Raw genomic sequence first — 25791 nt, 5'->3', positions numbered from 1 at the left:
GACACATGCCTATAAAATCGCTAGTTAGTAGATGCTTAAGCAATGACCCATTTTAATTCAACTATCTTATATTTTAAAATTTTAATTAGTTATCCAATCTTTTAATTCAATAGATTCGATCCATTTTAATAGCTCTTAAATTTTAAAATTGAATGCATCATTTAATTTTACAAAGCTGATTAGCATAATTTACATTATTGATGCAACTACAATATAATTAAAGTAAGTAATAGGTTTAAAAATTGTGCCAAAGCCACCAAATGGCTTATTTCATAAAAAAAATTGAAAAATTAGATGTCCAAATTAATTTTTTTAAAAATTGAATAGTTGAATCATAAGAGGTCAAAATTTATATATATATATATATATATATATATATATATATATATTTTCTATGCATATATATATATTTTCTATGCATATTTATCTTTTTTTAAAATTTTTTCGGCGATCGTAGGAGTAGAGTTCATACGCTAATACGATATATAGCAGGGGCAGTTCGATAAGCCCTAGGAAGCTTCGCTGCTCCTCTCATGGCGTCGTCCTCCTCCTCCCTCCTCCTCCCCCTCTCCTCCATCTCCGGTGACGGCGCCGCCGCGCTCCGCCGAGGTCCCAACCTCCCCCTCCGCACCCCCTTCCTCTCTCTCCCCCCTCGCCCCCTCGCCCCAAGACACTCCCCCCTTGTACTCGCCCGCGCCAGGGGGAGGGAGAACGACCCCGAGCCGCCGCAACAGTCGAAGAACCCTAAGGAGTCGACCCAGGCGGCGTCTTCTTCTTCTCCGGCAAAGGCGGGGGCGGAGGAGGTGGAGGAGGTGGAGGAGGAGCTCCCGTGGATCCAGGAGAAGGCGCTGGATCTCGTGGAGTTCACCGGGACGGTGACCCAGGCCATACCCGGGCCTAGGGTTGGGCATAGCCCCGTGCCGTGGCTCCTCGCCGTGCCCCTCGCCTACGTCGGGCTCTCCTTCGTCTTCGCATTTGTGAAGACCGTTCGGAAGTTCACGTCACCAAATGCCAAGCGCAAGAGACTGGTACTGTACCTGAATTAGGGTTTTGATTCTTTAGTTTATCGTTTCTATTGAATTTTACTATTACTTTCCCAAAATCTAAGGCAAGTTATGGCATTCATCATGAACCTATGATGAAACTTCATTAGGGGACCAAATATCTATTGTTTCGGCTAATGTTTCAATAGGTTACTTCATTAAACTCCATATAGTTTTTCTAACAAAACGATGAAGAGTGAATGCTGAGTCGATCCACGTCGCTATTGAGATGGCAACATAGTTACTAATTCGTCTCTGTGATTTCTGATTCAATTGGCAACTCACCTAGATGATGTGATGAATAATTATAGTCTCAAGATGATATAGCAGTTATATTAACCGAAAATTTAGTGTTATGTCTTATATTGATAGTAAATTAGATGTTCACGTCAAGAATGGAGTTTAATGGAGTAACCCGATTGAAACAGAATTTGAAGCTGAATGCCTTAACTGAAAAAAGGAAAAGAAAATAATGAGGCTTGGTTATCTAATGAAAAGCAATGATAAATTCAGTGATGAAAGGTGTAATTTACCCAAAAATAAAAATTCAATGGATGAAGTTTGGGACTAGTATCAGGGGCTTTCTTCTTGTACATTCGTGTAGTAGAAATGATTTGTTCTTAAACATATTGCAGGTGAATAAAAATGCGTTCTTGTTGAAATCGATAGACGAGTTGTTCTCAAAGGGCAAGGAAGATGTAACTCATTCAGCTCTTATAGGGCTTATGCAAAAGGTATTGATTAGTTGCTTTTTTTTCCCTTTTACTTTCCAAGTAATGTAGTACAAAAGAGTTATCATTTTTTATCTTTGAACTTTGTTGGCAAAAATTGAGGATTTCATTAAGGTGTTAATACTAGTAGTATGAAGTATCAAAGCTAGGACTTTCAATGATTTAGTATTCAATAGTACAGTACAGTTTCATCAGCTATTGATCATTATATGGATGGTATAGATATATGGAAGGAGAAAACCTGTAGTTCGTTGTGCCCTCCAGCTACTTTAACAGCTAATGCCGTATTGTAATTGTGTTCAGACAGGTTTTACTATGGACGACCTTTTAAGAAAGTACATCAGATACACTTTGAATGAGAAACCATTCAATCCTGATGTGGTTGTCGATCTCATACATCTTCGAAAGGCATCGATGCTGGAAGATGCCCAGGTTGCAGAAGTTTTAAATGAGACTGCAAGGCGAATTGTTAAGGAGAAAGGTAATTATCGCTATCTATGTTTTGCCAGCACTCATGTGGTTAAATATTCTTTAGTTATAGAAACTTTTCAAGAAATGCTTGTCCTGTGATGCAACTTTTGAAATTTGACAAGTTCAAACTAGGTATATTGTATATAGTTATTACTTACAGTTATCCCTGTGGTTTGCTGAACAAACTTCTAACTATTTTCTAGTTACAGGTAATTCTATCAATTTATATAGCGACCACTAGGGATAATGTTCTGAATCTTACTTTGTTGATAAAATGAGTTTTTTCTTTTTTGTACTTTTTGGACTTTATAAATGGAAGTCATAGGGCTTGAGGCTGTCATATTTACATGGCCTCGTCCCAAGAAAGGGAGTAGGGTAGCGAGTGGCTGGGCAAGAAGGATGGCTTGTCTCCATCTATTGCTGATCAACTATATGTGAAGTAGGCAAAGAATAACTTCTTAGTTAGTCATTCTCATTTCCCTTCTAATTTCTAAATGTGCGACAATGGTAATGATGATTGAATCATGTGTAAGTCTTGTTCCAAATGGTCATGTTTGGGTTACAAGAATGGACGAATACGATCTTAAACCGTCAGTCAAATTCAATTACAACCAGAATGTGATTAAACAAAACTATTTAAACAACACTGTTTTACTCTGCCGAAATGCTGGAAATGGAGTTCCTCAACATAAAAGTCTACTTTTGCCTGCTTGATTCTCTTCTACTTCATTCTTCTCCTTTCATGCACTTATTCATGGTTAATTTTATTATACAATCAGCAGACGAAATTGTAGAAAATTTGCTATTATGATGTAAACTTAGACGAACTAAACTTTATATGAAGGAGAATCAGTTTAATTATAAGTGCTTTGTACCATAAGACACTTATCATTCGAGAATTTCTTTTTCATGTTGTATTATGTGCTATTTTTCTTTTTTAAATTTTTTTTCCTAATGTCTAGTTCCTCTTTGAAAGAATGTTGAATACAATCCTGTCATATCATTTTGTGTATCAAAGTTTTATTTAAGAAACTTTAGATCTACTTATTCCATCTTTGGTCTCGTTATCCTTTTGTGCTTATTACCATCTAAACTTGTGAAATGGCACAAAATGCAATCCATCTAATTTTGAACTACTACAGCTTAAGAGCCTCAAACAGTGAAGAAATATTCCTGCCTATGAATTTTGTAAAATCTCATATTTTAGTTATCAATTTTGGTTTTTCAGGGCCGGTAGTTATGGACCTTTCAGGATTTACAGAGAAAGGTTTTAAGCGAAAGCTTGCTGTGCAAGCCCTGTTTGGGAAGATCCTTTATCTATCTGAGGTGAGCCTATTTTTCTCATATATAGAGCTTCCCTCATGTTGTAGTGATTCTGCAAAAGACGGATACATGTTGTGTAAAAATGTACAGACATCAGTTGAATTTTAGTCCATTCTAAAAAGGTTTCTTGAACTTCAAAAAGTTTGGACTTTGCTATGCACCCTTACATTTAGTTTGATTTGTTACATTGTGGTTCACAACGCCGCACTATGCTACCCTTTTTAGTGGCATTTTAACAGCATGCCCTTGCAGAAAATCAATAAACCACGGGGGACGAAAAGTGATTTGTTTTTAAACCGCGGGATAGTAAAGTGAAATCATGCCATATTATGTTGTGATGCGCATATACTATTTTGCTTGCCATATTGACTTACTTCTTGTATCTTACTCCAGCTTCCGGAGTTCTGCTCGCGAGACAGCTCGTTGATAATCAAAGAAATTTTCGGAGTAACAGAGTACGACACTAACCGAGTTGCATCTCTGTCTCTCTCTCAAACATATGTTATTCATTTTTCACTTTCACTTTGGAACAGTGAGGATGCGAACACCCTTCGAATTCACACCCTTTCTGAGATTGACGATGTCGAGTCGATTAAGAAGATGGTCGACGATTCCGAAACGGAAGAAAGTGAAGAAGGTTCTTTGGCTGCTTCAGGTGATGATGACTTGAAATCCGAAGAATAAAGTGTTCAAGTCGAACAAATTTTATCGAAAATTAGTTAATAGGCAGAGCAGAAAGTGGTTCCAGGCATCGAACTCCTCCTTTCCCTTTTATTTGTTCCGTAAATCCATTGAGAGAGGAAAAAGAACAAATCGACATATTACGGGTTTTGTAAATTGCTTTTTTGAGCCAATATATGCAGTTTCATTTTAATGGTGTGATTCAGCCTCTTCTGAGGTCACTATATATGAGATGTTTGTCATGTGAGACGTGGTTAAGGACCCGTTTTTCAATTGGACCGTAAAAAATAATTATGTCTTTTATGCAACAGTAAGATTGTTACATCGTGATGTCTCAAGCTAATTAATTTTTTTAAGGAAATACTATAATTTTATAAGGATAAATTTGATGAGAAATAAATGTGATTAATGAAAAGTCTAGATAATGTGGTGCCACTCACCATCGTACATCACTACATGCTTATTATTTACGTAGCTTTTCACCAAAGCTGTAATGTAAACATCATTTGTGAGTCTCGATGCTGAATAAGCTTCTGCTATAGCGTCATCTTCTATTATGAAACGAACTTTTCTCAACAATTTATAAAGTATAACCTATCTTTCCCAGAGCAAGTGACAAATGATTTGGTGGTTGGTATCCGAGGTTTTAATTTCGAAGAATAGTTGATTCATATTTTTAGCTAAGTTTATTTTTCAATGAAATAAACGAAACGAATAGCGCGCTACCTATCTCAAAAAAAAAAGAAAAAAATTATAAAAGATAATATTTCATAATCAATTCATTACAAATAATAATACAAAATAAACCTGGAGATAAGAACACAAGCTTGAAGCGGTTGCACCCATGCACATCCCACCACCTCTCTCTAAACGTGCCACTCCCCTCTCCCCCCCTCCTCCCTCGTACGTAACTGAGCAAAATTGAGCAGCTTCTTAAAGAAGCCCAACTGAAAGAGTGAGGAAGCAGAGAGATCGAACAAAAGCGCTGTGCACAGCTGTATAACTAGCTAGAATTGTGGCTAACTAGAAGTACATACACACAGAGTGATCCAGAGTGTGATGCCGCCGCGCCGGTTCGCTTTAGGTCGGGCGGAGGACGCCGTCCGGGCGGACGCCATTCGCGCCGCCCTCTCCGAGTTCGTCGCCACCGCCATCTTCGTCTTCGCCGCCGAGGGCTCCGTCCTCGCCCTCGGTATGTGCACGCCCCGTGCATGCATGCTACAACTTTTGCACCAAGCATGCATGCATGCATGCATTGTTATCCACAATTTCAAAAGATTTGAGACTTGATTAGCCAATAAAATTAGTCAATTTTTCTTAAAAAAATTTCATGTTAATTAGTACTAAATGCAAGGATATCCTAATGGGGTTAAAGCGTCTCCTAATATATGTAGCTTGTGGAATTTGTGATACAAATGAGATAAAATAATAATCAAAATAATAATTCAGAAATAGTCTAAGATTATTTGTCTATATTAAATCAGAGTGCAGAAGTAATATAACAAGGATAAAATTTAAACTCTTTTGATTAAGGATTAATAGAGGTTTAATTTGTTTAGGATTAACTTTGATAACATTGATATAGAAAAATATGAAAAAAAATAAAATGAGGATTAGCAAAGGTTGCTGTAAAGATTGGCATCAAGCTATAAATATGGAATTAGTTAAGTATGATTTGTGTTAAGCTATTAGAAAAAAACGATTTTTTATATAGTTTAACACAGTGTCAGAGCAGAAAGAAAATGTAAGTTTCGTCCAGTTATTTAGTTTTCTCCGGTTTAATTTGTTTACGTCTTGAGCCTAAGTCTTGAACTCATGTATGATAGAAAAAGTGTTGAATTTAAATATTATGAATACTGTTTTATAATAGCTTAAGTTTTTTAAAAATTATCATTGTTTCGTATAATTTAACAGTTTGTAAGGTTGTATGTTGGTTGTAGAGAAGCTGTACAGAGACACGTCTACGGCCGGCGGGCTGGCGGTGGTGGCTATCGCGCATGCGCTAGCGTTGTTCGTCGCCGTGGCGGTTGCCATCAACATCTCAGGCGGCCACGTCAACCCGGCCGTCACCTTCGGTGCCCTCGTTGGCGGCCGCATCTCCCTCCACTACAACAAAATTACTTTTTAGCGGCAATTATTTTTTAAATTAGCGGCAATTACAATTGCCGCTAAAATATTTTGTGGCAATTTTAACAATTGCCGCTATTAGCAGGGTCGCTAAAAGTTTTAGCGGCATTTATTCCGGCGGTCGGTAAAAATCTAAATAAATGCCGCTAAATATTATACAATAACGACTATTATAAATGCCGCTAAATAGTATGCAANCCTAAGACACACACACTATCTCTCTCTCTAGATATATATCTATATATGAAAAGAACCTAATGGAAGAGAGAAGAGAGTTGACCTTTGAATAATAAGGTGAAATCTAAACACTCAATCGAGCAAATTAGAGAAACAGGAACCTGTGGATGGCAAGATAGTGATGTTTGACTTCAAATAGGACAGAGCAAAAGAGTTCCAAAGAATGGTGCCGTAAGAAATAGTTTTTGAAAACTCACATGTCCGCGGAAAATAAAACCCCCATAAAAAGGAATCAGATGCAACACCATAAAAGGAGTCAGAGCTTTGCATTCTGACAAATTAAGTCATAACGTGATAAAAGGTGTGAAGTTTTTTAAAGAGATAGAAATGCAGTTGAAGTCGAGGGAGATGCAATTTATAACTTCAGCAAAAGCTATATAAGACGGCAACGGAACAGAAAAATGTGAATTTCTCCATGTAGTGAACAAGCTTTCTTAGCATTCATAACAATAGGCTTCGTTGCTTGCTGAATAACAGTGGAATTAGGGTGGCGACAGATATCAATGACAACTTAAGTTTACCAAAATCAAAAGTTAAATTCACAATGTATCGTATATAACGTAAGAAATTGGGCTAAAAGAAATGCAATGAAACTTATTATGCCCAAGAAGAAATCAACCAAACTCTTTGATAAGTATGACAGCACATTCAGTTCCGTAGCTGAAAATATAGAACTTTTGATTGCTTATTGCTTCCATAATCTCAACACGCACAACGCATTATCTCAAAAATTAAGAAAATATGAAGAGAATCATAAAAATTACGAAGAAAAACCCTCGTACAAAATGCTCACTACCTACAAATGGAGATTGCGCGATCGCTCAGGTCCCACGAGAGACCTAACCCGATCCACGGCCTTGGCGATGGAGTTGTCGAGGTTGTCGATGATGTGGACGCTAAAACCCTCGTTGAGGAGCTGGAGCACGGTGTGGGTGCCGATGAACCCGGCGATGTGGCTGCGCTCGATCGAGATGGTCGACGGCGACGTTGCGCCGGTGCACGCGAGGTCGACGGCGATTTAGGAGGAGAGCTCAGAGAGGTGAAGGAGAGGGATGAGAGAGGAGAGGTGAAGGAGAGCTCGATCGAGGTCGATCGAGGGATGAGAGAGGGATGAGAGAGGAGAGCTCGATCGAGGTCGAGCTCCGCGTGGGGCGCGAATGGGGTGGGGAGCGAACAGGGTTAGGGTGGGAGGCGTGCTTCGGTTTGTTTTGGTTCGAATTAGACTTAGGGTTAGGATTATATTAGTGGTCAAATAAATATATTTAATATAAAATTAACGGCTATTTAAAATAATTGCCGCTAAAACATATTGATAAAAAGTATTAACGGCTGTCCAATAATGGCCGCTATTAAATTACCGCTAAAGGGCAATTTTGGTGTAGTGCTCGTCGACGCCCTCCTGTACTGGGCTGCGCAGCTCCTCGGCGCCGTCGTCGCCTCCCTCCTCTTAAGGATAACAACCGGAGGCATGGTAATAAATTGATCAATTTTCAACTACTGTTTAATTTGCACGCTCTATAAAATCTACCAAAAAGCATAATTGTATGATTGGTTTCTTTGGAGTTTAAACCGTATATATGTAGAATAGTTAGAGCTAGGGACAAATCCACCATTCATCTTGCTTTAAGATTTTTTAGTTTTACAATGCATGATGATCATGAACGATGGATTCGATGTTCTCATATTGAGGACCAAATTGAAATAATAAATTGGGCACAAATGCTAAGTTACAAGTAAATACAGGTTATAGTATTATTATTATTAAGATAAAAATAAATCAATTTTTTTTTGAACTACGACCACCTAGATTTGGATATTTAATATTTTAAAATTTTGATTAATTTTACTATTTAAAAGTTTAGATAGCCAATTCGAAATGGTCTGTAGTTCGGACGTAGTTCGAAAGAGTTCTGTCTGTTTTTCCCTACGATCAAACTATTAATCCTATTCTCAAATTTTTTTAAAAAAAATTTTAGTATAAACTAAAAGGTTGTAAAATTATAGCGAAAAAGTAGTTGTAGTACTAGCATTGCTCTAGTTTTGAATTGTTGTCAGTCTTCATTGCATATCTATATATATTTTTGTAATATATTACAGCGGCCGCTGGGCTTTTCGGTGGCGTCGGGGGTCGGCGAGTGGCACGCGGTGCTCCTCGAGGTCGTCATGACGTTCGGGCTGGTCTACACGGTCTACGCCACCGCCATCGACCCGAAGCGCGGCCACATCGCCACCGTCGCGCCGCTGGCGATCGGCTTCATGGTCGGCGCCAACATCCTGGCCGGCGGGCCCTTTGACGGTGCCGCCATGAACCTGGCACGGGCGTTCGGGCCGGCGCTCGTCGGGTGGCGGTGGTGGCACCACTGGATCTACTGGGTCGGCCCGTTCGTCGGCGCAGCCCTTGCCGGGCTCGTCTACGAGTTTCTCGTGATTCTGGCCGCCGACACGGCGCCATCGCAGCTCACTCGCCAGCCATTGTCCCCAGAAGACTACTAGAATACATAGATTGGTATAAATTGTATCGAACAGTTCTTGTACTATTTTTTATGTTGCAACTTAGTCTCTGAACTCTTTACTTAAATACTTCCGTCTTAGAACGCTATTCTAAATTGTGATTTTACGAAAAAGCTAGAGAATTATAAATTTGTTCGAGTTAGAAGTTTGCAAATTAAGTTGCAATATTGAAATAGTACAATGATGCAAATTGTAGTTTGTTTCCTTTTGTTGTTTAAAAGAGTGTGGTGTTGTTTATTTGTATGTGAGATAATAAAATAAATGTGAACCTATCTAACCCCTTGTATTAGAGTTTTTCCTTCTTTTTTTTTTTTCTAATCTTATAATTCNCAGTTGGATTAGGATTAATTAAATTGGCAATTCCATGCATCACTATCTACTAGAACAGCTCTTACATAAAAGTGACTTATATTTCAAAATAAATCATTAAAAAACTTTTCTAACTAAGAGCAGATAAGAAGACTAGACTCGAATAATATTCGGGGAAGAGCCTATCTATTCAAATAGTTCACCAAATACGAGATTAAATTTGTTTCAAAAAAAAAACTACAAAACTAACTAAAAGTAAAAAAAAATATTTGCCAATTACAGCTAAACACTCAAGGACCAACCTTGTATCTCCTACAAAACTAAAAATACGTGAGAAATTTTTTTCTTTAAAAAAAGTCATATATAGGAGATTCGATTTAGTTTTAAGTATGTCAAGCGGATTACAATGATAAACTGATTTGATTATGACAAATAATAAGTCTACTGCTCTCTGGATGATCATCCAAATAAGCCGTTAAACACAATAAGTGGACTTAAACATGACGGTACCTAACAAGTAGAAATCAAATAGATTGCCCTGGTCAGCTCCATTGTGCTCCGTAGAAAAGAGAAGTAGAAATCAAATAGCAGCACAGTATTATTTTTTATAATATACGGTAAAATCAAGGTATGGAATTACACAAGTATTTTCTTACTACAAGAAAAGAAAGCCAAAGAAAGAGAAAAATCAAGGTATGGAATTTCAAGGAGCTCTTAAACTCAGGCCAATCCCTAAAGCATAGGTCCTCTAGAGAATTTAATAATTAAGCTGTAGAACGGTCCAAGCCCTAAAGCCCGGATTTCTCCATTGCAAGGCTACGCTTTAGTAGTATAACCCAAAACTAAAACTTACCTATTCAGTTTTGCTTGGGCTTGGGTATGCCCAAACTGGGCCTCATTCTAGTCTTTTGAAAGAAGGAAAAAAGCATTAATAATGTAACAAAGATCATAGATTTATAATATCTGATCTCACAGATTGATCATGGCAAGTCTAAAATGTTTACCTTCATCAGCAACAACTTCAACATGGTTTTCATTGTCAATCACTGTAAAGGAAATGTTTCCCAACCATAGAACTGCGGCAAGCATTGCAAATACATTTTCTTGATCTTCTTTGCTGATATGGACAACATCCATTGCTTCCTGGAGAAAAAAAAATTAGTATGAAAGTGCATAATACATAAAATAAAAACACAATTTTCTGAGGCAATTACGGATATACCATCACAGTGTGAAACATTGTAGAATCATTAACACCAGTTACTGAATAGCAACTGCTCTGCTTCAGATATTTATATTCATCAGCATTCCTCAAATTTAGTCTCTGTTTTACAAGAAACAGAAACACTAATTTAAGAGGTCGCTAGAAAATCATAACAACAGAACACAAATTGCAGACATGACTATCAAAGAACAAAAGAATTGAGGTGCCTTAACAATGACATTTCCTAATTCGTACTTAAGATGCAGGTGAGAAAAAAAAAGAGGAACTTACAAACTGGAGAAGTTAAGCTCACATCAAGAGTTAGTGATGTCAAATGATTTGATCTAGACAATAGAAGTAACAACCATAGGAAGGCAAAAGTTAGAAATTTATATTTTGTACCTCTGAGAGGCAAGGTAGCACCAGCACATAGCTGATAAAAATATGATAGGACCGTTCACCAACTGCACATTGTACAACTCTTGACTGCACAAAATGAAGGGAAACAGTTCAAATAAATGAATAACAAAGGGGAAAAAAANGAGTTTTTCCTTCTTTTTTTTTTTTCTAATCTTATAATTCCTCCTTTTATGAAACAATTTTTTTATCTGGGGAGTCTGTGTTTTGTATGGCACAATTTAGGTTCCATAAATTTTAAAACATGTCAACTTAAATTTTAAATTTGAAAAGATTAAATATATTATTTAATCTGCGTATGAAAAATACCATAAATGTTTTATGTATTGAATTATTGCGGATTTGGTTTCGGCTTCCATTCACCTACACCAAATTATAGAGAGTTATTTGCTTTCTTTCTTTAGCGCCCATCTCGTCAACCGCCGACTCGTCCACATCCTTTCCCCCGCCAATTGCCGACTCCTTAAACACATTTTTTTAATTTATTGTATTCAAAATCCGAAACAAATCAAATCCGAAACCCTAAAACCATTTTCCCCCACCATCGCCATCGCCATGGCCATGGCCAGGGATGCGCCCTCGCCTCCTCATCCCTTCGAGATCCACATGGTGGCCTCCGCCGCCTCGCCGGAGTTCGCCCTCCTCCGCCGCACCCTCCGCCGCTCCCGCGCCGTCGCCCTCGACGCCGAGTGGAAGCCCCGCCGCTCCCGCCCCTCCTCCTCCTCCTCCGCGGATCCCTCGCCCTCGTCCTCCTCCTCGTTGTTCCCTCCCGTCACCCTGCTCCAGATCGCGTGCCGCGCCGTCGCCGGAGAAGGTGGAGGAGGGGGATCGTCGTCGCCGGTGTTCATCGTGGACCTGCTCGCGGTGGCGGCGGAGGCGCTGTGGGAACCCCTGAGGGAGCTGTTCGAGTCGCCGGAGGTGCTCAAGCTAGGGTTCCGGTTCAAGCAGGACCTCGTCTACCTCTCCTCCACCTTCTCCTCCCATGGTTGCGATCCTGGATTTGATAGGGTGAATTATCCATTACTGATCTTAGAAATATTTCATTTATGTCACAAAACTTCCCCTTTTTTAATTTTATTATAGTTTTCTAATGAGAGCACGGAGATTTGGTGTTGGTTGATTTAGCTGCTGTATCATCTCTTGGAGATGATAATATGATGAAAATGATGGGACTACTGATTTAACTGTCGAATCATATTTTAGTGCTGATGTGTTGATTGAACTATAGTAGTAGTTGTGAGATACTTAACCAACGAGTCATTGCCCTGCCCTTTGTTCATATGTTGGCCACTGAATTAGTTATCACACCATCTATTTTTATAAGAGAAAAAATCGAATGAAGTTTGATGTAGCGGTCTAATTAAAATAAAACACTAGTTGAAACAAATTAAAGATCAGTGGCTTATTTGAAACAAAGGTGATTGCAGATTACAGTGCTTGTTAGAAGTCTGTAATCTACCTAATTTTTTTCACATGAATTGATAATTGTAGTTTGCAATTGCTGTTTGTGTCAAGTATAAAAATGTATCATTATTTTACACAAAATTGTTCGTTACTAGTGTTTTGCAGTTAGTGTGCACATGAGTTTGAATTAAGTCCATGTATGTTTATTTTTCTTTTTTGATAAAATAGTTGTATCACTGCAATGCTGAAATTAGAAGACAAAAAAGTGCCGTAATCTTTCATTCTTCTTTACAGTTTCCACAAATTAATGGCTTTAGAGATGATTTTTTTTTTTTTTTTTTTTTTTTTTTTGTGTGTGTGTGATGTGTGTGTGTGATGCATTTATCAGGTGGAGCCCTTCCTGGATGTTACCACCATTTACCATCATCTNGTGTGTGTGTGTGTGTGTGTGTGTGTGTGTGATGTGTGTGTGTGATGCATTTATCAGGTGGAGCCCTTCCTGGATGTTACCACCATTTACCATCATCTAAATAGTCAAAATATGGGAAGAAAGCTTCCAAAGGAGACTAAAAGCTTGGCAACTGTTTGTGCGGAACTGTTGGGCATTTCTCTATCTAAGGTTCTGGTTTTGATCCCATTACTCTTTCTATCTCTATTGTATCAAGAATTCAAGATCTTATATGTTCTAAGAAAATGAATCTCATGTTATTTATCCCTGCTCTATTGTTTATCTATCTGTGTATCGTGTGTCTTTTTGTCATGTACTCCGATAGACCGTTGTATGTTGAATTTGTTTTCCCCTATTCTTACATTTTCATCTCATTATAAGCTAGAATTTTCTATTGTGTCTTTCAGAGCTTTTTTCAGATAAAGAAAAAAAAATTCCGTCTGCTCAATAAATTGCAGATCTATTCAAATAAGCTTCATATCTGAGTTATTGTGACAGTTATTCTTATCAATCTATCATAATTGCAGCATCGGCCGTAGAAATGACGATATAATGTAGTAAGGACTATTGAATGCAATGGTTTTTCCTTACATATTTATTTTGGTGCAGGAACTCCAATGTAGTGACTGGTCATGCCGGCCTTTAAGCGAAGAGCAGATACTCTATGCTGCAGCTGATGCATATTACTTGCTCGAAATATTTTCTCTCTTTGAACAAAAAGTGTTCACTGACGGTATATTTGCTGGAAGTTTGGAACTTTTTCTTTGTTGTGTATATATCTCCATCAACCTTCCTGTAATTTCCTAACATACCTTCTCTTTCTAGCTTCGTAATTTTTTGAACTTGTTCTAACAATTAGACAAGTCTGCTAACTGATAATGTAATAGTAATATGATATTTCTGTTCATTAATTTTTTGATATTATCATTATAGTTTCTTATATGACTTCCAGTAGGTAGGAGGATATTTGCAAATTACTCTGTTATGTTTTTGCCATTTTCCATGTTTATAGTGAACAAGTGACAATATTACATGGAATTTGATTAATTGAGGCTTGAAAGTTAGGAAAAACAAAAACCTCTCAAAATTAACCCCATTTGTCCTATGCAGATGCATGAACAAAGATTTTACTGACATGTTATTTGTCATTAAACTCGTCAAGCTTGTGAACTCATCAAATTTTATGAAAAATTCTGGGAAAATGTAGTATCACTAAAATGAACTTTTCTTTATCAAATTTCGTCAAGCAATTGTACAAATGAAGTTTTGAATACTTAGATCTGACAAATGTACATAATTTTTTACTGATTTCATCAAGTTTTATGGACTTCTTTTTAAGTCTAGTGAAACTACTGAAAGATAAATTATTCAGAATCAAATATTCTCCAATTCAACTCTCATCGTCATCATATTTCATCATACAAATGCATGTTAATTTGTAGATTCATTTCCTTCTGTTTCCCAAAATAACTTTTTAATGATTATTGCAGGTAAATATCTAGCCAGCCCTAGAGGAAATGCATCCACTTTAGCTGCTAAACTCGATAAAACCATCGAGGAATCAAAATTATCAAATATTTTTGAAAATGGTATAGACACCATAGATTCTTTTGAATCTGATGGGAATCTTTCAATCCATTCTATGACACTGCCCACCTCATACGCTTTTGACGGAGATTGCATTACACACGTTATCAGGAAGTATGGTGAGATGATTGTATTGAAAGATTCAGATAAGAAACCTAGACCCTCAAGACGAAGAGGAAAAGAGCAGTTGCACACAAATATAAAATCCAAAGAGCAACTACTCGACAACAGTGACTGGCAGGGCCCTCCACCATGGGATCCTTTTGTTGGTGGGGACGGATGCCCAAAGTTTTTGTGTGATGTAATGGTGAGAGTTTTTTGTTCATATGCTCCTACATTAACTTAAATACCAATTAGCTGCCATGTTTTTGTTGAGTTACCATTTGATGGAGTATTTGAAATCTGTACTATGTACAAATCTTTGTTAAGTTAAATTGCCGTTATAATTTAAAGTGATATCTCAGGTGGAAGGTCTAGCCAAGCATTTGCGATGTGTCGGAATTGATGCTGCTATTCCATCTTCGAAAAAACCTGAACCAAGGTTTGCACTATACAAGCAAGAACAATTTGCTTGCTTATCTGTTGACTCACAATTTTCTTTGATAAAACTAAAAAGTGCTTCTTATTCATTGCTGAATTTTGTTTGGTTATTCGTAGGCAGTTACTTAATCAAGCATACAAGGAGAAAAGGGTACTCCTAACACGAGATGTCAAGCTCTTGAAATATCAGTATTTGATAGGGAATCAAGTATATAAAATAAAGAGTCTTCTCAAGAATGACCAGCTAGTTGAGGTACGCTGGTGGGCAGTTTCTGAACTGTATTTTGACCTTCATTAGTTTGCTTTTTAACCTCGATATCCTTTGTTATACTTGAAGGGATATCAAAGAAATGTTAGATCTCTCATTAGTAAACCGCAAGTTTTCCTTTGATCTGGTGGCTAATATATTGTTTAAACTTTGGCTCGGAAAGTATTGCACCAGAACAAATTCAAGTGCACGCACACACACACATGCAAGGCCTTAATAGTTGTTAAGATATGCATTTCCATTTGAAGTAAAAAGCCCACAGCCACACAAACACACCCACACCTGCACAAAAGTAAAGCCTTCGTAGCTGTTTAAGATATTCATTTCTTTTAGAGGTAAGAAGTCGATGTTTTCATGAAGCCTGTTTAATCTGGTTTAGCTGTTTCAGGTGATTGAGACCTTCCAGTTGAAGATCTCAGAAGACCAACTCATGTCGAGATGTACGAAATGCAATGGGAACTTCATTCAGAAGCCCTTGACTATCGAGGAAGCTATTGAAGCTTCGAAAGGGTTCCAAGTCATCCCTCCATGTCTCTTTAACCGAAATTTGGAGTTCTGGAAATGTACCGATTGCAGCCAACTTTACTGGGAGGTACTCCTAATTATTATTTTTTTCATAGTTATTATCACTCCTTTTCTTGAATCCATTCGTCGGTTCTTTAAATCGTCTAATTGCATTATGTACTTCCCAACGACAGTTCATGCTGTCTAAAAATGACTACAGGCCAAGATTTTAGTAAATTGTTTTAATGAACTATACAAGCGCATGGCATAGGAAAAGTCGCCGAAGTGTCTTACTGAATCAGCAATCTAGCCCTATTCTTTTAGAAATATCGATAGCTTTTTAACACACATCAACTTCTTATTGACATCATGCAGGGAACCCAGTACCATAACGCGGTTCAGAAATTTATATCAGTGTGCAAGCTTAACGACTGAACCACTTCAAACAACTAAGTTGATCCAAATTCATAGATGTTAATGGCTTTGCACATGGACCTTGTGATTCATTTGACCGCATAATCTGGTGCGGGACTCGTAGACCACCTCTCAGATGGTTCCCTATTTAAGAGCAAAGCCACAAAAGGAATGTTTTGAGTGGTTAAAGCTTTGTATTTCCTTTAAGAAAAGGTCTCTTGTTGTATCCATCTTTTGAGCTTTTGATGTACAATTTTACATTACATTTTTTGTTATTGTTGTCGTAAATTAAATGTAGAAAAGAGAGTTTTAATCCGTATACTGTGTTTCTTTTTATAACAGTTTTTGCATTATCATTGGAAATATTTGAAGATGAGCAATGCTACCTGTATGCCTATAGGTAAATATAAGATTTTCACTCTATTCATTTGAAAGGTATCTTCTTTTTTTTTAATACTAGTCTTATTATTATTATTTTTTTTTACTTTTAAAACACAAAAAGATTGTGTAAAAAAGAATACAGACCAAAAAAAAAGGGAGAAATGTATATAAAGACCCTCAGCAAAATTCCACATCATGCACTGCTATAATCATCTCATGCATTTCGTAAAGCATGTGGGCTGCAGCAACCTCAACGACATCCTCTACTCTATCCCCTCCAATCCACTCCCCACACGTGCCGCGCCATTTCCGCACGTGCAAAGCCCCTCCTCACTCGACCGTTGAGCCTCCTCCGACACCCTCCTCTCCCGCCCCTTCAAAACCCTCGCTCTTCGCACGTGAAACCCGCGCACAAACGCCTCCCCCTCCCCACCTCCATGGCCTCGCCTCCGATGTCGACTCCTGCGGCTGCCCCTTCCTGGCCCGTCAGATCCACGCCCGCGTCCTCAAGCGCGGCTTCTTCGGCGCCCGCGCGTTCCTGGAGGCGCGGCTCCTCGCCGCGTACGCGCGGCTCTCGCGCCTCGACCTCGCCCGCCACCTGTTCGACGCAATGCCCCAGCGGACCATCTACGCGTGGCTCGCGCTCGTCACCGCCTTTGCCGATCGCGGGCTCTTCGGAGAAGCGCTCCTGCTCTTCCGGGCACTGCTGGCGGAGGCAGCCGAGCTGGAGTTCTTCGTGTTTCCGGTGGTCTTCAAGGCCTGCGGCGGCGGGCTCGGGTCGGTGGAGCTGGGGGAGGAGCTTCATGGGTTCGTGATAAAGAAGGGATTTTGTTCGAATTTGTATGTGGGTAACGCTTTAATCGACATGTACGGCAAGTGTGGGTTCGTTTCAGAGGCGACAAAGGTGTTTGACAGAATGCTGGTGAGAGATTGTGTTTCGTGGAACTCAATAATAAGCGGTTGTGCTTCTAATGGATTGGTTTTTCAAGCAATGGAGTTTCTAGAGAGAATGCGACGGTCTACTGATGTTAAGCCTAATCTCGTTTCCTGGAGTGCGGCGATCGGTGGATTTTCTCAGAACGAATACGATGAAGAAGCCATTGACCTACTAGGTCAAATGATAAAATCCGGCATTAGCCCGAATGCTCAGACTTTGGCCAGTGTATTGCCTGTTTGCGGGAGACTCGAATTACTCGACGTGGGTAAGGAAATTCATGGCTACATTGTGAGAAATGGGCTCGCTTCCAATTCTTATATAATTAACGGATTGATCGATGTTTATAGGCGCTGTGGCAATATGATCACTGCAAAAGAGCTTTTTCTGAGATTCTCAGTGAGAAATTTGGTTTCTTATAATACTATGATTGTTGGGTATTGCGAGAATGGTGAGTTGGAATTGGCTAAGGAGCTGTTTGATCGTATGGAACTTGATGGAGTGAAGAGGGATAATATTTCATGGAATTCGATGATTTCGGGTCTTGTTGACAATGAGCGGTTCGATGAAGCGTTAAACATGTTTAGATACATGCAGATGGTGGAAGGGATCGAAGCTGATTCCTTTAATTTGGGAAGCATTTTGGCGGCTTGTGCCGCATTAGGTGCATTAAGACAGGGAAAGGAGATCCACTCATACGCAATAGCGAGAGGCCTTCATGTAAATCCTTTTGTGGGGGCTGCACTTGTGGAAATGTACTCTCAGTGCAATGATTTATCTGGTGCGAATTTGGCCTTTGATTGCATTGTTGATAAGAACACAGTTACGTGGAACGTATTGATATCTGCGTATGCTCAAGCTGGAAACTTGAATTATTCTCTAGAGCTTCTTTCTATGATGAGAGAGAGTGGGTTCGATCCGAACATCTACACGTGGAATGGATTGATTGCAGGTTGTATGGAGAATGGTCAGAATGAATTTGGTTTGCAAATCTTTGGTGAGTTGCTGAGTGAAAATTTGAGACCTGATATTTATACCATAGGAATGATAATACCGATTTGTTCAAGATCGGTATCTCTCGATCGAGGGAAGCAAGTTCATGCTTATTCAATCAGATGTGGGTATGACTCAGATGTCCATATCGGTTCGGCACTTGTGGATTTGTACAGCAAATGTGGGGTTATAAAATTGGGAATTTTCACATTTGATAGGATTCTGCGGCACAATTTGGTATCATACAATACTATGCTCGTGGGTTATTCGATGCATGGGCTCCGGGAGGAAACCCTCTCACTATTTAATCAATTGATTGAGAATAGAATTAAACCTGATGCGATCACCTTTTTATCTGTTTTATCTTCATGCGTTCACGGTGGTGTAGTTGAGGAAGGCCAATTTTACTTCAATTTAATGAAATTTTACGGCATAAAGCCCGATCTCAAACATTATACTTGCATGGTCGATCTTTACAGCCGTTCCGGGCGGCTAAACGAAGCTTATGATCTTATTCAGAACATGCCAATGAAGCCCGATTCCGTGGTGTGGGGCTCGCTTTTAAGTGGATGCGTTACTCATTGCAATACAGAATTGGGAGAAATCGTGGCGAATCGGCTCATCGAATTGGAAGGAGATAATGTAGCTAACTATGTTTTGCTGGCAAACTTATATGCTATAGCCGGGAAAAGGGATGAACTGGTGAGAACAAGGCGTACTATTAAGGATAAAGGAATGCGTAAGAGCCCAGGATGCAGTTGGATTGAGGTAAGAGACAAAGTTCATGTGTTTCTTGCAGGTGATAAATCACATAACCAAGTAGATGAAATCTATTCTATTTTGGATACATTGAGCTCACATATGAGAAAACGAAGTGACATAGTTGGGATAGCTCAGTAGCCAAGATGATCAATGTTGATGACTATTTTTGTGTTGTTTCCTACCAAATCGATCTTCTCGATCAGTAAGATGTTCGGAAATCCAATGGGGTCAATATTTATTTCTACTTCATTTACCGATTCTGCGCGTCTTTGATATCTGTCATGCACGTAAGAATGTCGAGACTATTTGGATGCATAACCTCCAGTCCTATATGTTTGATTCATGAAGCATCATAAAGCAAGGTTTCTTGGAGGCCACCACTCATGAGGGTTTGGTTGGTTAATATATGCATCCTTGAGAAGGAAAACACATGAAGTTGGTAGGAAAATTGAAGCCAATATAGTAGAGCAAGATCACACTGCTAATACTTCTACCAAAGACTCTTGTATTTGATTGTAGAGATTGATTCAAAGTTAAAGATCTTGTTTGGAGGTATGAATATCTTATTTTGAATATATTTTAATTTAATCGAGAAGTTGTAGTTTTTGATAAATAAAAAATATAAACGAGAAATGTGATTGAATGTTTAGAATGGAATAATATATTCTACTTTCTAGTTCATTTTCTTGAATAAAATAAACTATTTTGTAGGTTAAATATATTATTCAATAAAATAACGAATGACAAGATTTTTTTTTAAAAAAATAAAAATTAAAGTTTTATCTCTAATCACATGAAAAAGAAATTATGCCGAGTAAGTTAATTAAAAGATAACTTAAAATGCTGGCTTTGTAAATCATTTCTAGTGCACCATTAATGAAATAAAGTGAAAATGATAATCATGATATACAACTATATCATAAACCAAATGAAAGTAGAGGGTAGTACATTGCAAATGCATTAAACTAGAAAGGGTTATTTGAGGTTTTTCATATGATTTATCTAGGATTAAATTCTGTATAGATTTCAAAATTGTATGAAAGTTTCTTTTAGTTTCCATTCATTTAAAATAAGCTTAATATTCTTTAAACTCTTGTAAATATTCTTTAAATCCGTATATATATATACAATAAAGGATTGCAAACTAAAATTTAACATTTAGGGGGAATTTCAAACATACCCTTCAAAATTTAGAAAATATCATGCATATTTTTATTTGAAATGATCAATATCATTATTATCCTTATAAAGCTATAAATTACAATATATATATATTTTTTTGGTGAATCTTTGTTTAAGTTGAAATATAAATGAACTAATTTGATAAATTTATAAAATTTCAGGAGGAGGCATTAAATTTACTATAAAAGAAGGAGGGCCAAAATAAATAGAAGTAAAAGTTTTGGGGGCCTAAAATGGAAAAAAAAATCTCTCATATTACCCCTTTCCGAGGCAACTTCTCTTTTTCAGCGTCTTCTCTAGAAAGAGATCCTTTCCCATTCCTTCCCACTCTGTTATTATTATTATTTTCATCCATCCTAACCAATAAAAACACACCATCTCCTCTCTCTCCTCTTCTTCTTCTTCTTCTTCTCCGAAACCCTAACCCTAACCCTAACCCTAACCGTTCTTCGACAGCATAGCCCATGGCGGAGGGCTCAAGCGACAAGGTGGCCTATTTCCAGGCCATCACGGGCCTCGACGACCCCGATCTCTGCGCCGAGATCCTCTCCGCCCACAACTGGGACCTCGAGCTCGCCGTCTCCTCCTTCACCTCCTCCTCCAATCCCCCTCCCCCTCCCACCTCCACCATCGCCGCCGCCGCCGCCACCACCACCACTTCCACCGCCGCCGCCGCTGATCCGGCCCCTCCGGGACTCGCGTGGAAGCTCGTGACCCTCCCCTTTTACGTCGTCTCCGGGGGCGTCGGCCTCGTCACCGGAGCCGTCGGCCTCGGCGCCTGGATGGCAGGCGCCGTCCTCTCCCGCTCCCTCAACCTCCTCGGCCTCGCCCTCCCCCGCCCCGGCGCCGGCGACTCCGACCGCCTCATCGCCCTCTCCGCCTCCGCCGCCGAGGCCGCGGACTTCGTCGCCGCCTTCGAGCGCGACTTCGCGGCGGGCGACGGGGCCCCGGCGCCGCGGTTCGTGGCGGAGGGGTTCATGGACGCGCTCCAGCGGTCGCAGCGCGAGTACAAGCTGCTCTTCGTCTACCTCCACTCGCCGGACCACCCGGACGTACCCGCCTTCTGCGCGGGGAGCCTCTGCTCGCCCGTCGTGGCGGCGTTCGTGAACGAGAACTTCGTGGCGTGGGGAGGGAGCATACGGAGGACCGAGGGCTTCAAGATGAGCAACAGCCTCAAGGCTTCGCGATTCCCCTTCTGCGCCGTCGTCATGGCCTCTACCAACCAGCGGATTGCTCTCCTTCAGCAGGTTTGCACAAGTAGTCTATTTGTTTTTTTCCCCTCTTCTCTTCCCAAATTAGCTTTATGTTGGTAAGGGTAGAGTTCTAATAATTCTTTAATGATTGCTGGTACATTTATCATAAGCATGTTGTTAAGAACTTCTGATGTAATGAATTTTGAGGCCTGTTCTTGCTGGAGCTCCTGTAAAATTGTTATTTGAGTAGAGCTATTTGAAAAGGAACTCAAACTAATAGCTATTCGGGGAAGTGCTAACTGCTTGTAAAACAGTTTCTCTAATCGAGAAGTAGAAGATGCAGGGCACAAGAAAAAGTCTAGGGGTTTGGAGTATAGCTGACAGGAATAAGAGATGAGCTTTTGTGTCTTAAAAATAAAAGTTCCGAAAAAAATCCATTAGGGCTTTTGCAAACAACTTAATTGGACAAACCTTCTCGAGTGCTGCTAGCAGGCTGAACAGGTCCTAGATCTATTTGACCTTTTGATTTGTGAGGTTAAGGAAATGCATTGGAGTTGTTGAGAGTTCTGGTTTGGGTCTTAAGATGGAAAGAGTTGTCTTCCATGTTATGCCGAGTCGAGGAATAGGGATATAGTAGACAACAGAGTTACTTCATTTAATCATGATTTATTTCCCCTGAAAAATTTGTGAATCTTTTGTCTGATCGTTATGCATTATAGAAGGTTCAGATATAGGGTTGGTGCCTTGGTGGTTATTTGAAAGGCAAAGAATTTGAATAGAGGAACAATTAATGGTGTTGCTTAGGTGAAGCTTTTTTACTTGCAATACATCATATGTTGGCTGTAGGCTTACCAAGGTGGAAAAGAATAATTTTTGGCTGGTTAATTATAAACTTGGTGGTAAGAGACATTATTGTAGTTTGGTTTATCGTACTATTGGTTTTTAGTTTTAGGCCTCCTCCATCAGTTAGATTACTGTAAGATATACAAAGTGACACTTTCTGCTAAAAGTTGTGCTGGTAACTAACTATGCCTTTATAGTACTGCTGTGCTAGTGTATTTAATATCTTCCTTTTAGTTCTGAAAAATTAGCTTCACCTCTTGAGCAAATTAAGCTTTCCCATAGGCATGTAAATGGTCAGGCTTGGATTGGATTAGGGTCTTGAGCTAGTTGATATGCAATGTTTGAACAGGATTGTTTCAACTATAGATACGGACAGGTTTCCTATAATTTATGATTGTTCATGGTTAAATCCTTGCACATAAAGTTTTTCTTTATTTGTTAAGAGTGGGATTCTGTTTCTCGTTCCATTTCTTCTTTTTGTGATTCTTTATATAAGCTGTCTATCTTGCATATTTTCCTGTTATATATGTAGCTTGTTATTATGAAGTCTATAATTAGTCCTTTGACTGATAATATTAACCATTTTAAGATTGAGGGGCCTAAATCTCCTGAAGAGATGCTCACAATCCTTCAGAGGGTGGTTGAAGAGCACTCTCCATCCTTAATAGCCGCAAGACTAGAGGCCGAGGAGCGGCGTAATAACCAGCGTTTGAGAGAGGAGCAAGATGCTGCATATAGAGCAGCACTTGAAGCTGATCAAGTATGTTTACTTCTTTGCATTTGCAAAATTTGAGGTTAAATTGCAAAAGAGGTCCCCACGTTGTTTTACTTTGGTTTCCTGACCTTTTAGTTTCTAATTGGGTCGCTAATGTTTGGATTTTATTGCAATCATGCATAATTGATTTACATTCGTTCATCATATTAGACAGAAATAGCAACATACTTGTCATCAACTTCTGCATACAAAATTTTTGGACTTGCCACATAGCGATCATACAAGGGCTCTAACGGAGGATCTTAATAAGAATGAGATTATAAACCTTTGTGAAGATCAGCAACCTAATTGTTACAATTGAAAGGTTGGGACCGAGCTAAAACCTTCTTAAAAGATTGGGAAGCCCTGGTGTAATATACTTTACCTTTTGAATTGTGTTTCTACCACCACTGTCATAATAGTTTTCATAGACCTCATAGGTGGTATGATATGTATCCACCTTCTGAGAGATCTGTGCCACTATTTCTCTTTTTTTTCTTTCTCTTTTGGCTTATTTGCCAACCTATGCAAAAATGAAATAGGCGAGAGAGCGTCAAAGGAGAGAAGAACAAGAGCGCTTGGAAAGAGAAGCTGCAGAAGCTGAACGAAAGCGTAAAGAGGAAGAAGAGGCTTTGGCGAGGGCAGCTCATGAAGCTGCTGAAAAGGAAGCTGCCATTGCAAGAAGGCGGCAAGAGAAAGCAATGGCACTTGGAGCTGAACCTGAGAAAGGGCCTGATGTTACGCAAGTATGTTTTCCTTCTGTTTTCAAATTCCAAAATTTTTATTTCCGAGATCAACCTTTATCTCTCCTTATTTTTTACTTTATAAATGTTAATTTGACTAATTCTGATCTATTTGGCCAATAGTTTAGTATACTTGTGTACTCTATACTCCTCCTAACTGTCAGTTAAGGGTCAAGACCTCATTTGGTTACATTAGAGGTGTTTCTTTTCTTTTGGTTAAAACATTGGATTTCTATGATCATATCTGCACCGACGATAAAAGTTCCATGAAATTGCAGCCTATCACTGCAGAGTTTTATTGGTATGCTATTAGCGTCCAACATAGCGTCCTTGTTGGCATTCCAGTCAGATAAGAACTTCTATGTAGTATGGAGAGGTCATATATAAACCCCTTCTTACTCACAGTTTCTTTATTGCTCCTTTCGTTCTTTTAAATTATAAACTGATAGAGCTAGTCTTGAGGTCAACTTATTTGTTGAACCTATATGCAAAGTGCATATATGCTATTTTTTGTGCAACTGTTTGTGTTGCGGTATCTATGTTATTTTCCTTACATACTTTCACAAGTAGTGTCTACAGAAGCTACCTATTGATTATGCAGTTTCTTATGAAAATAACCACATCTTAAGTTGCAAACTCATCCAATAATTGCGAGAATAAAGTCAGAAACTTGGGAAGTGAGTTTTTTTATTAGAAAAAGACTTCAATGACAGGCACTCTTGTAAGTAGAATGGTTAGTATCTGAGGAATTAAGTTTCTGAAACATTTATATGCAAATAAAAAAAATTCTACGTGGTATATACATAAACAGCTCTAATATTAGAACAGTAAAATCATCTTCGGTGATGACTTTTTAATGTAAATATTGCTATCTTTGTAGGTGCTGATCCGTTTTCCGACCGGAGAGCGCAAAGAGAGGAGGTTTCACAGCTCAGCTACCATCAGTTCGCTCTATGACTATGTCGATTCCTTGGACTGCTTACAAGCCGAGAAATACAGCCTTGTTTCGAATTTCCCGCGTGTATCCTACGGTCCGGAAAAGCACTCTCTCACATTAAAAGAAGCAGGTTTGCATCCGCAAGCAAGCTTATTCGTCGAAGCGGAGTCATAAAACTACATATCATGGTCTCTAGTCCCGGAACGTTATATGCATACATTGTAGATGTGTCTTTTAACCAGTGCTTCAACAGAAGAAGGTAGGGTCACTGTCTTGTACCTTTGAGTTGTGATACATCGTAAGCCCTGTTCTCTGTTAAACTCTTCATTTCATGTGAATCCGAGTCGATCGCTAAAAATTGACTATGTTTCTCTATTCATTCACTCATGTAATAAATTGAATTTGTTTCTGTCGCCATGGTCTTTCGTAAGCTGATTTTTTGCCGTTTGACATCCCTGATGCCGCATAGTCGTATAGTGACCGGCCGAGCAATCGACACTGGTCCTGCTTCGTGAGAGCATTTTCAGCTCCACTGCCAGAGAAGAATGCATGAGAAGAGGTAATCCCGACCGCCGAAGTAAGCGGGAACCAAACCCTAGCAACAAAATTTCTACCCTACAAGAGGTGTGCAAAAGATTTTCGTTTTTCGGAACATTTTACTGAAAATAGCTGATACAGTTTTTCCGAGCACTTTTACTCGAACAACGCTTAGGGCCTGTTTGTTTCGAGGGAAGTGGGGTAGAAGTGGGACAGGGGAAGAGATTTTCGGTGAAAACTGACCACTTCCATTGTTTGGTTCACCGTAATTTTATTATGTCCGAAAGTCCAGTTCACCTAAAATAATGAACTT

General features: G+C 39.1%; 5 protein-coding genes and 1 long non-coding RNA gene across 6 annotated transcripts; 5 read left to right on the top strand and 1 right to left on the bottom strand.

The window, feature by feature from the left end:
- Nucleotides 450-4477, top strand: LOC109715879. Its single transcript, XM_020241100.1, has 6 exons — nucleotides 450-1028; nucleotides 1679-1777; nucleotides 2078-2255; nucleotides 3474-3571; nucleotides 3962-4023; nucleotides 4102-4477. The coding sequence occupies exons 1-6, from the start codon at nucleotides 534-536 to the stop codon at nucleotides 4250-4252; spliced, it is 1083 nt and encodes a 360-aa protein (XP_020096689.1). The 5' UTR covers nucleotides 450-533; the 3' UTR covers nucleotides 4253-4477.
- LOC109714813 (probable aquaporin TIP3-1) lies at nucleotides 5309-9106 on the top strand. Its single transcript, XM_020239519.1, has 4 exons — nucleotides 5309-5441; nucleotides 6190-6354; nucleotides 8002-8084; nucleotides 8711-9106. The coding sequence occupies exons 1-4, from the start codon at nucleotides 5309-5311 to the stop codon at nucleotides 9104-9106; spliced, it is 777 nt and encodes a 258-aa protein (XP_020095108.1).
- Nucleotides 10410-11155, bottom strand: LOC109715682. The gene is made up of 3 exons (XR_002217729.1): nucleotides 11040-11155; nucleotides 10656-10757; nucleotides 10410-10576 (listed from the first exon to the last, which is right to left on the bottom strand). It is a non-coding gene; the product is annotated as an uncharacterized LOC109715682 (long non-coding RNA).
- On the top strand, nucleotides 11433-16558 carry LOC109715782. The gene is made up of 8 exons (XM_020240950.1): nucleotides 11433-12062; nucleotides 12946-13077; nucleotides 13516-13639; nucleotides 14397-14800; nucleotides 14958-15034; nucleotides 15151-15286; nucleotides 15690-15893; nucleotides 16181-16558. The coding sequence occupies exons 1-8, from the start codon at nucleotides 11610-11612 to the stop codon at nucleotides 16238-16240; spliced, it is 1590 nt and encodes a 529-aa protein (XP_020096539.1). The 5' UTR covers nucleotides 11433-11609; the 3' UTR covers nucleotides 16241-16558.
- Nucleotides 16833-19427, top strand: LOC109714812 (pentatricopeptide repeat-containing protein At2g13600-like). The gene has a single exon (XM_020239518.1). It carries the CDS (start codon nucleotides 16833-16835, stop codon nucleotides 19425-19427), a length of 2595 nt encoding a protein of 864 aa, XP_020095107.1.
- Nucleotides 20900-25358, top strand: LOC109715258 (plant UBX domain-containing protein 10; the record flags this gene model as incomplete). The annotated part of the gene is given in 4 exon segments (XM_020240182.1): nucleotides 20900-21718; nucleotides 23097-23267; nucleotides 23804-24007; nucleotides 24885-25358. Coding segments are annotated over 4 exon segments (1389 nt in total). The 3' UTR covers nucleotides 25116-25358.

Source organism: Ananas comosus, linkage group 9 (assembly GCF_001540865.1).
Source record: "Ananas comosus cultivar F153 linkage group 9, ASM154086v1, whole genome shotgun sequence".
NCBI lineage: Eukaryota > Viridiplantae > Streptophyta > Magnoliopsida > Poales > Bromeliaceae > Ananas > Ananas comosus.
Note: the sequence above shows the minus strand (reverse complement) of the source record. Positions and strands in the feature narration are given on the sequence as shown.

Excerpts from the sequence above, each read along its gene's own strand:
- LOC109715879 (XM_020241100.1), top strand. The coding sequence starts at position 534 with ATGGCGTCGTCCTCCTCCTCCCTCCTCCTCCCCCTCTCCTCCATCTCC. Across the intron at positions 1,778-2,077 it reads TTATAGGGCTTATGCAAAAG|ACAGGTTTTACTATGGACGA; the intron begins GTATTGATTAGT and ends AATTGTGTTCAG. Across the intron at positions 3,572-3,961 it reads AGATCCTTTATCTATCTGAG|CTTCCGGAGTTCTGCTCGCG; the intron begins GTGAGCCTATTT and ends ATCTTACTCCAG.
- LOC109714813 (XM_020239519.1), top strand. The coding sequence starts at position 5,309 with ATGCCGCCGCGCCGGTTCGCTTTAGGTCGGGCGGAGGACGCCGTCCGG. Across the intron at positions 5,442-6,189 it reads GGGCTCCGTCCTCGCCCTCG|AGAAGCTGTACAGAGACACG; the intron begins GTATGTGCACGC and ends TGTTGGTTGTAG. Across the intron at positions 8,085-8,710 it reads GGATAACAACCGGAGGCATG|CGGCCGCTGGGCTTTTCGGT; the intron begins GTAATAAATTGA and ends AATATATTACAG.
- LOC109715782 (XM_020240950.1), top strand. The coding sequence starts at position 11,610 with ATGGCCATGGCCAGGGATGCGCCCTCGCCTCCTCATCCCTTCGAGATC. Across the intron at positions 12,063-12,945 it reads GCGATCCTGGATTTGATAGG|GTGGAGCCCTTCCTGGATGT; the intron begins GTGAATTATCCA and ends TGCATTTATCAG. Across the intron at positions 15,894-16,180 it reads GCAGCCAACTTTACTGGGAG|GGAACCCAGTACCATAACGC; the intron begins GTACTCCTAATT and ends GACATCATGCAG.
- LOC109714812 (XM_020239518.1), top strand. The coding sequence starts at position 16,833 with ATGTGGGCTGCAGCAACCTCAACGACATCCTCTACTCTATCCCCTCCA.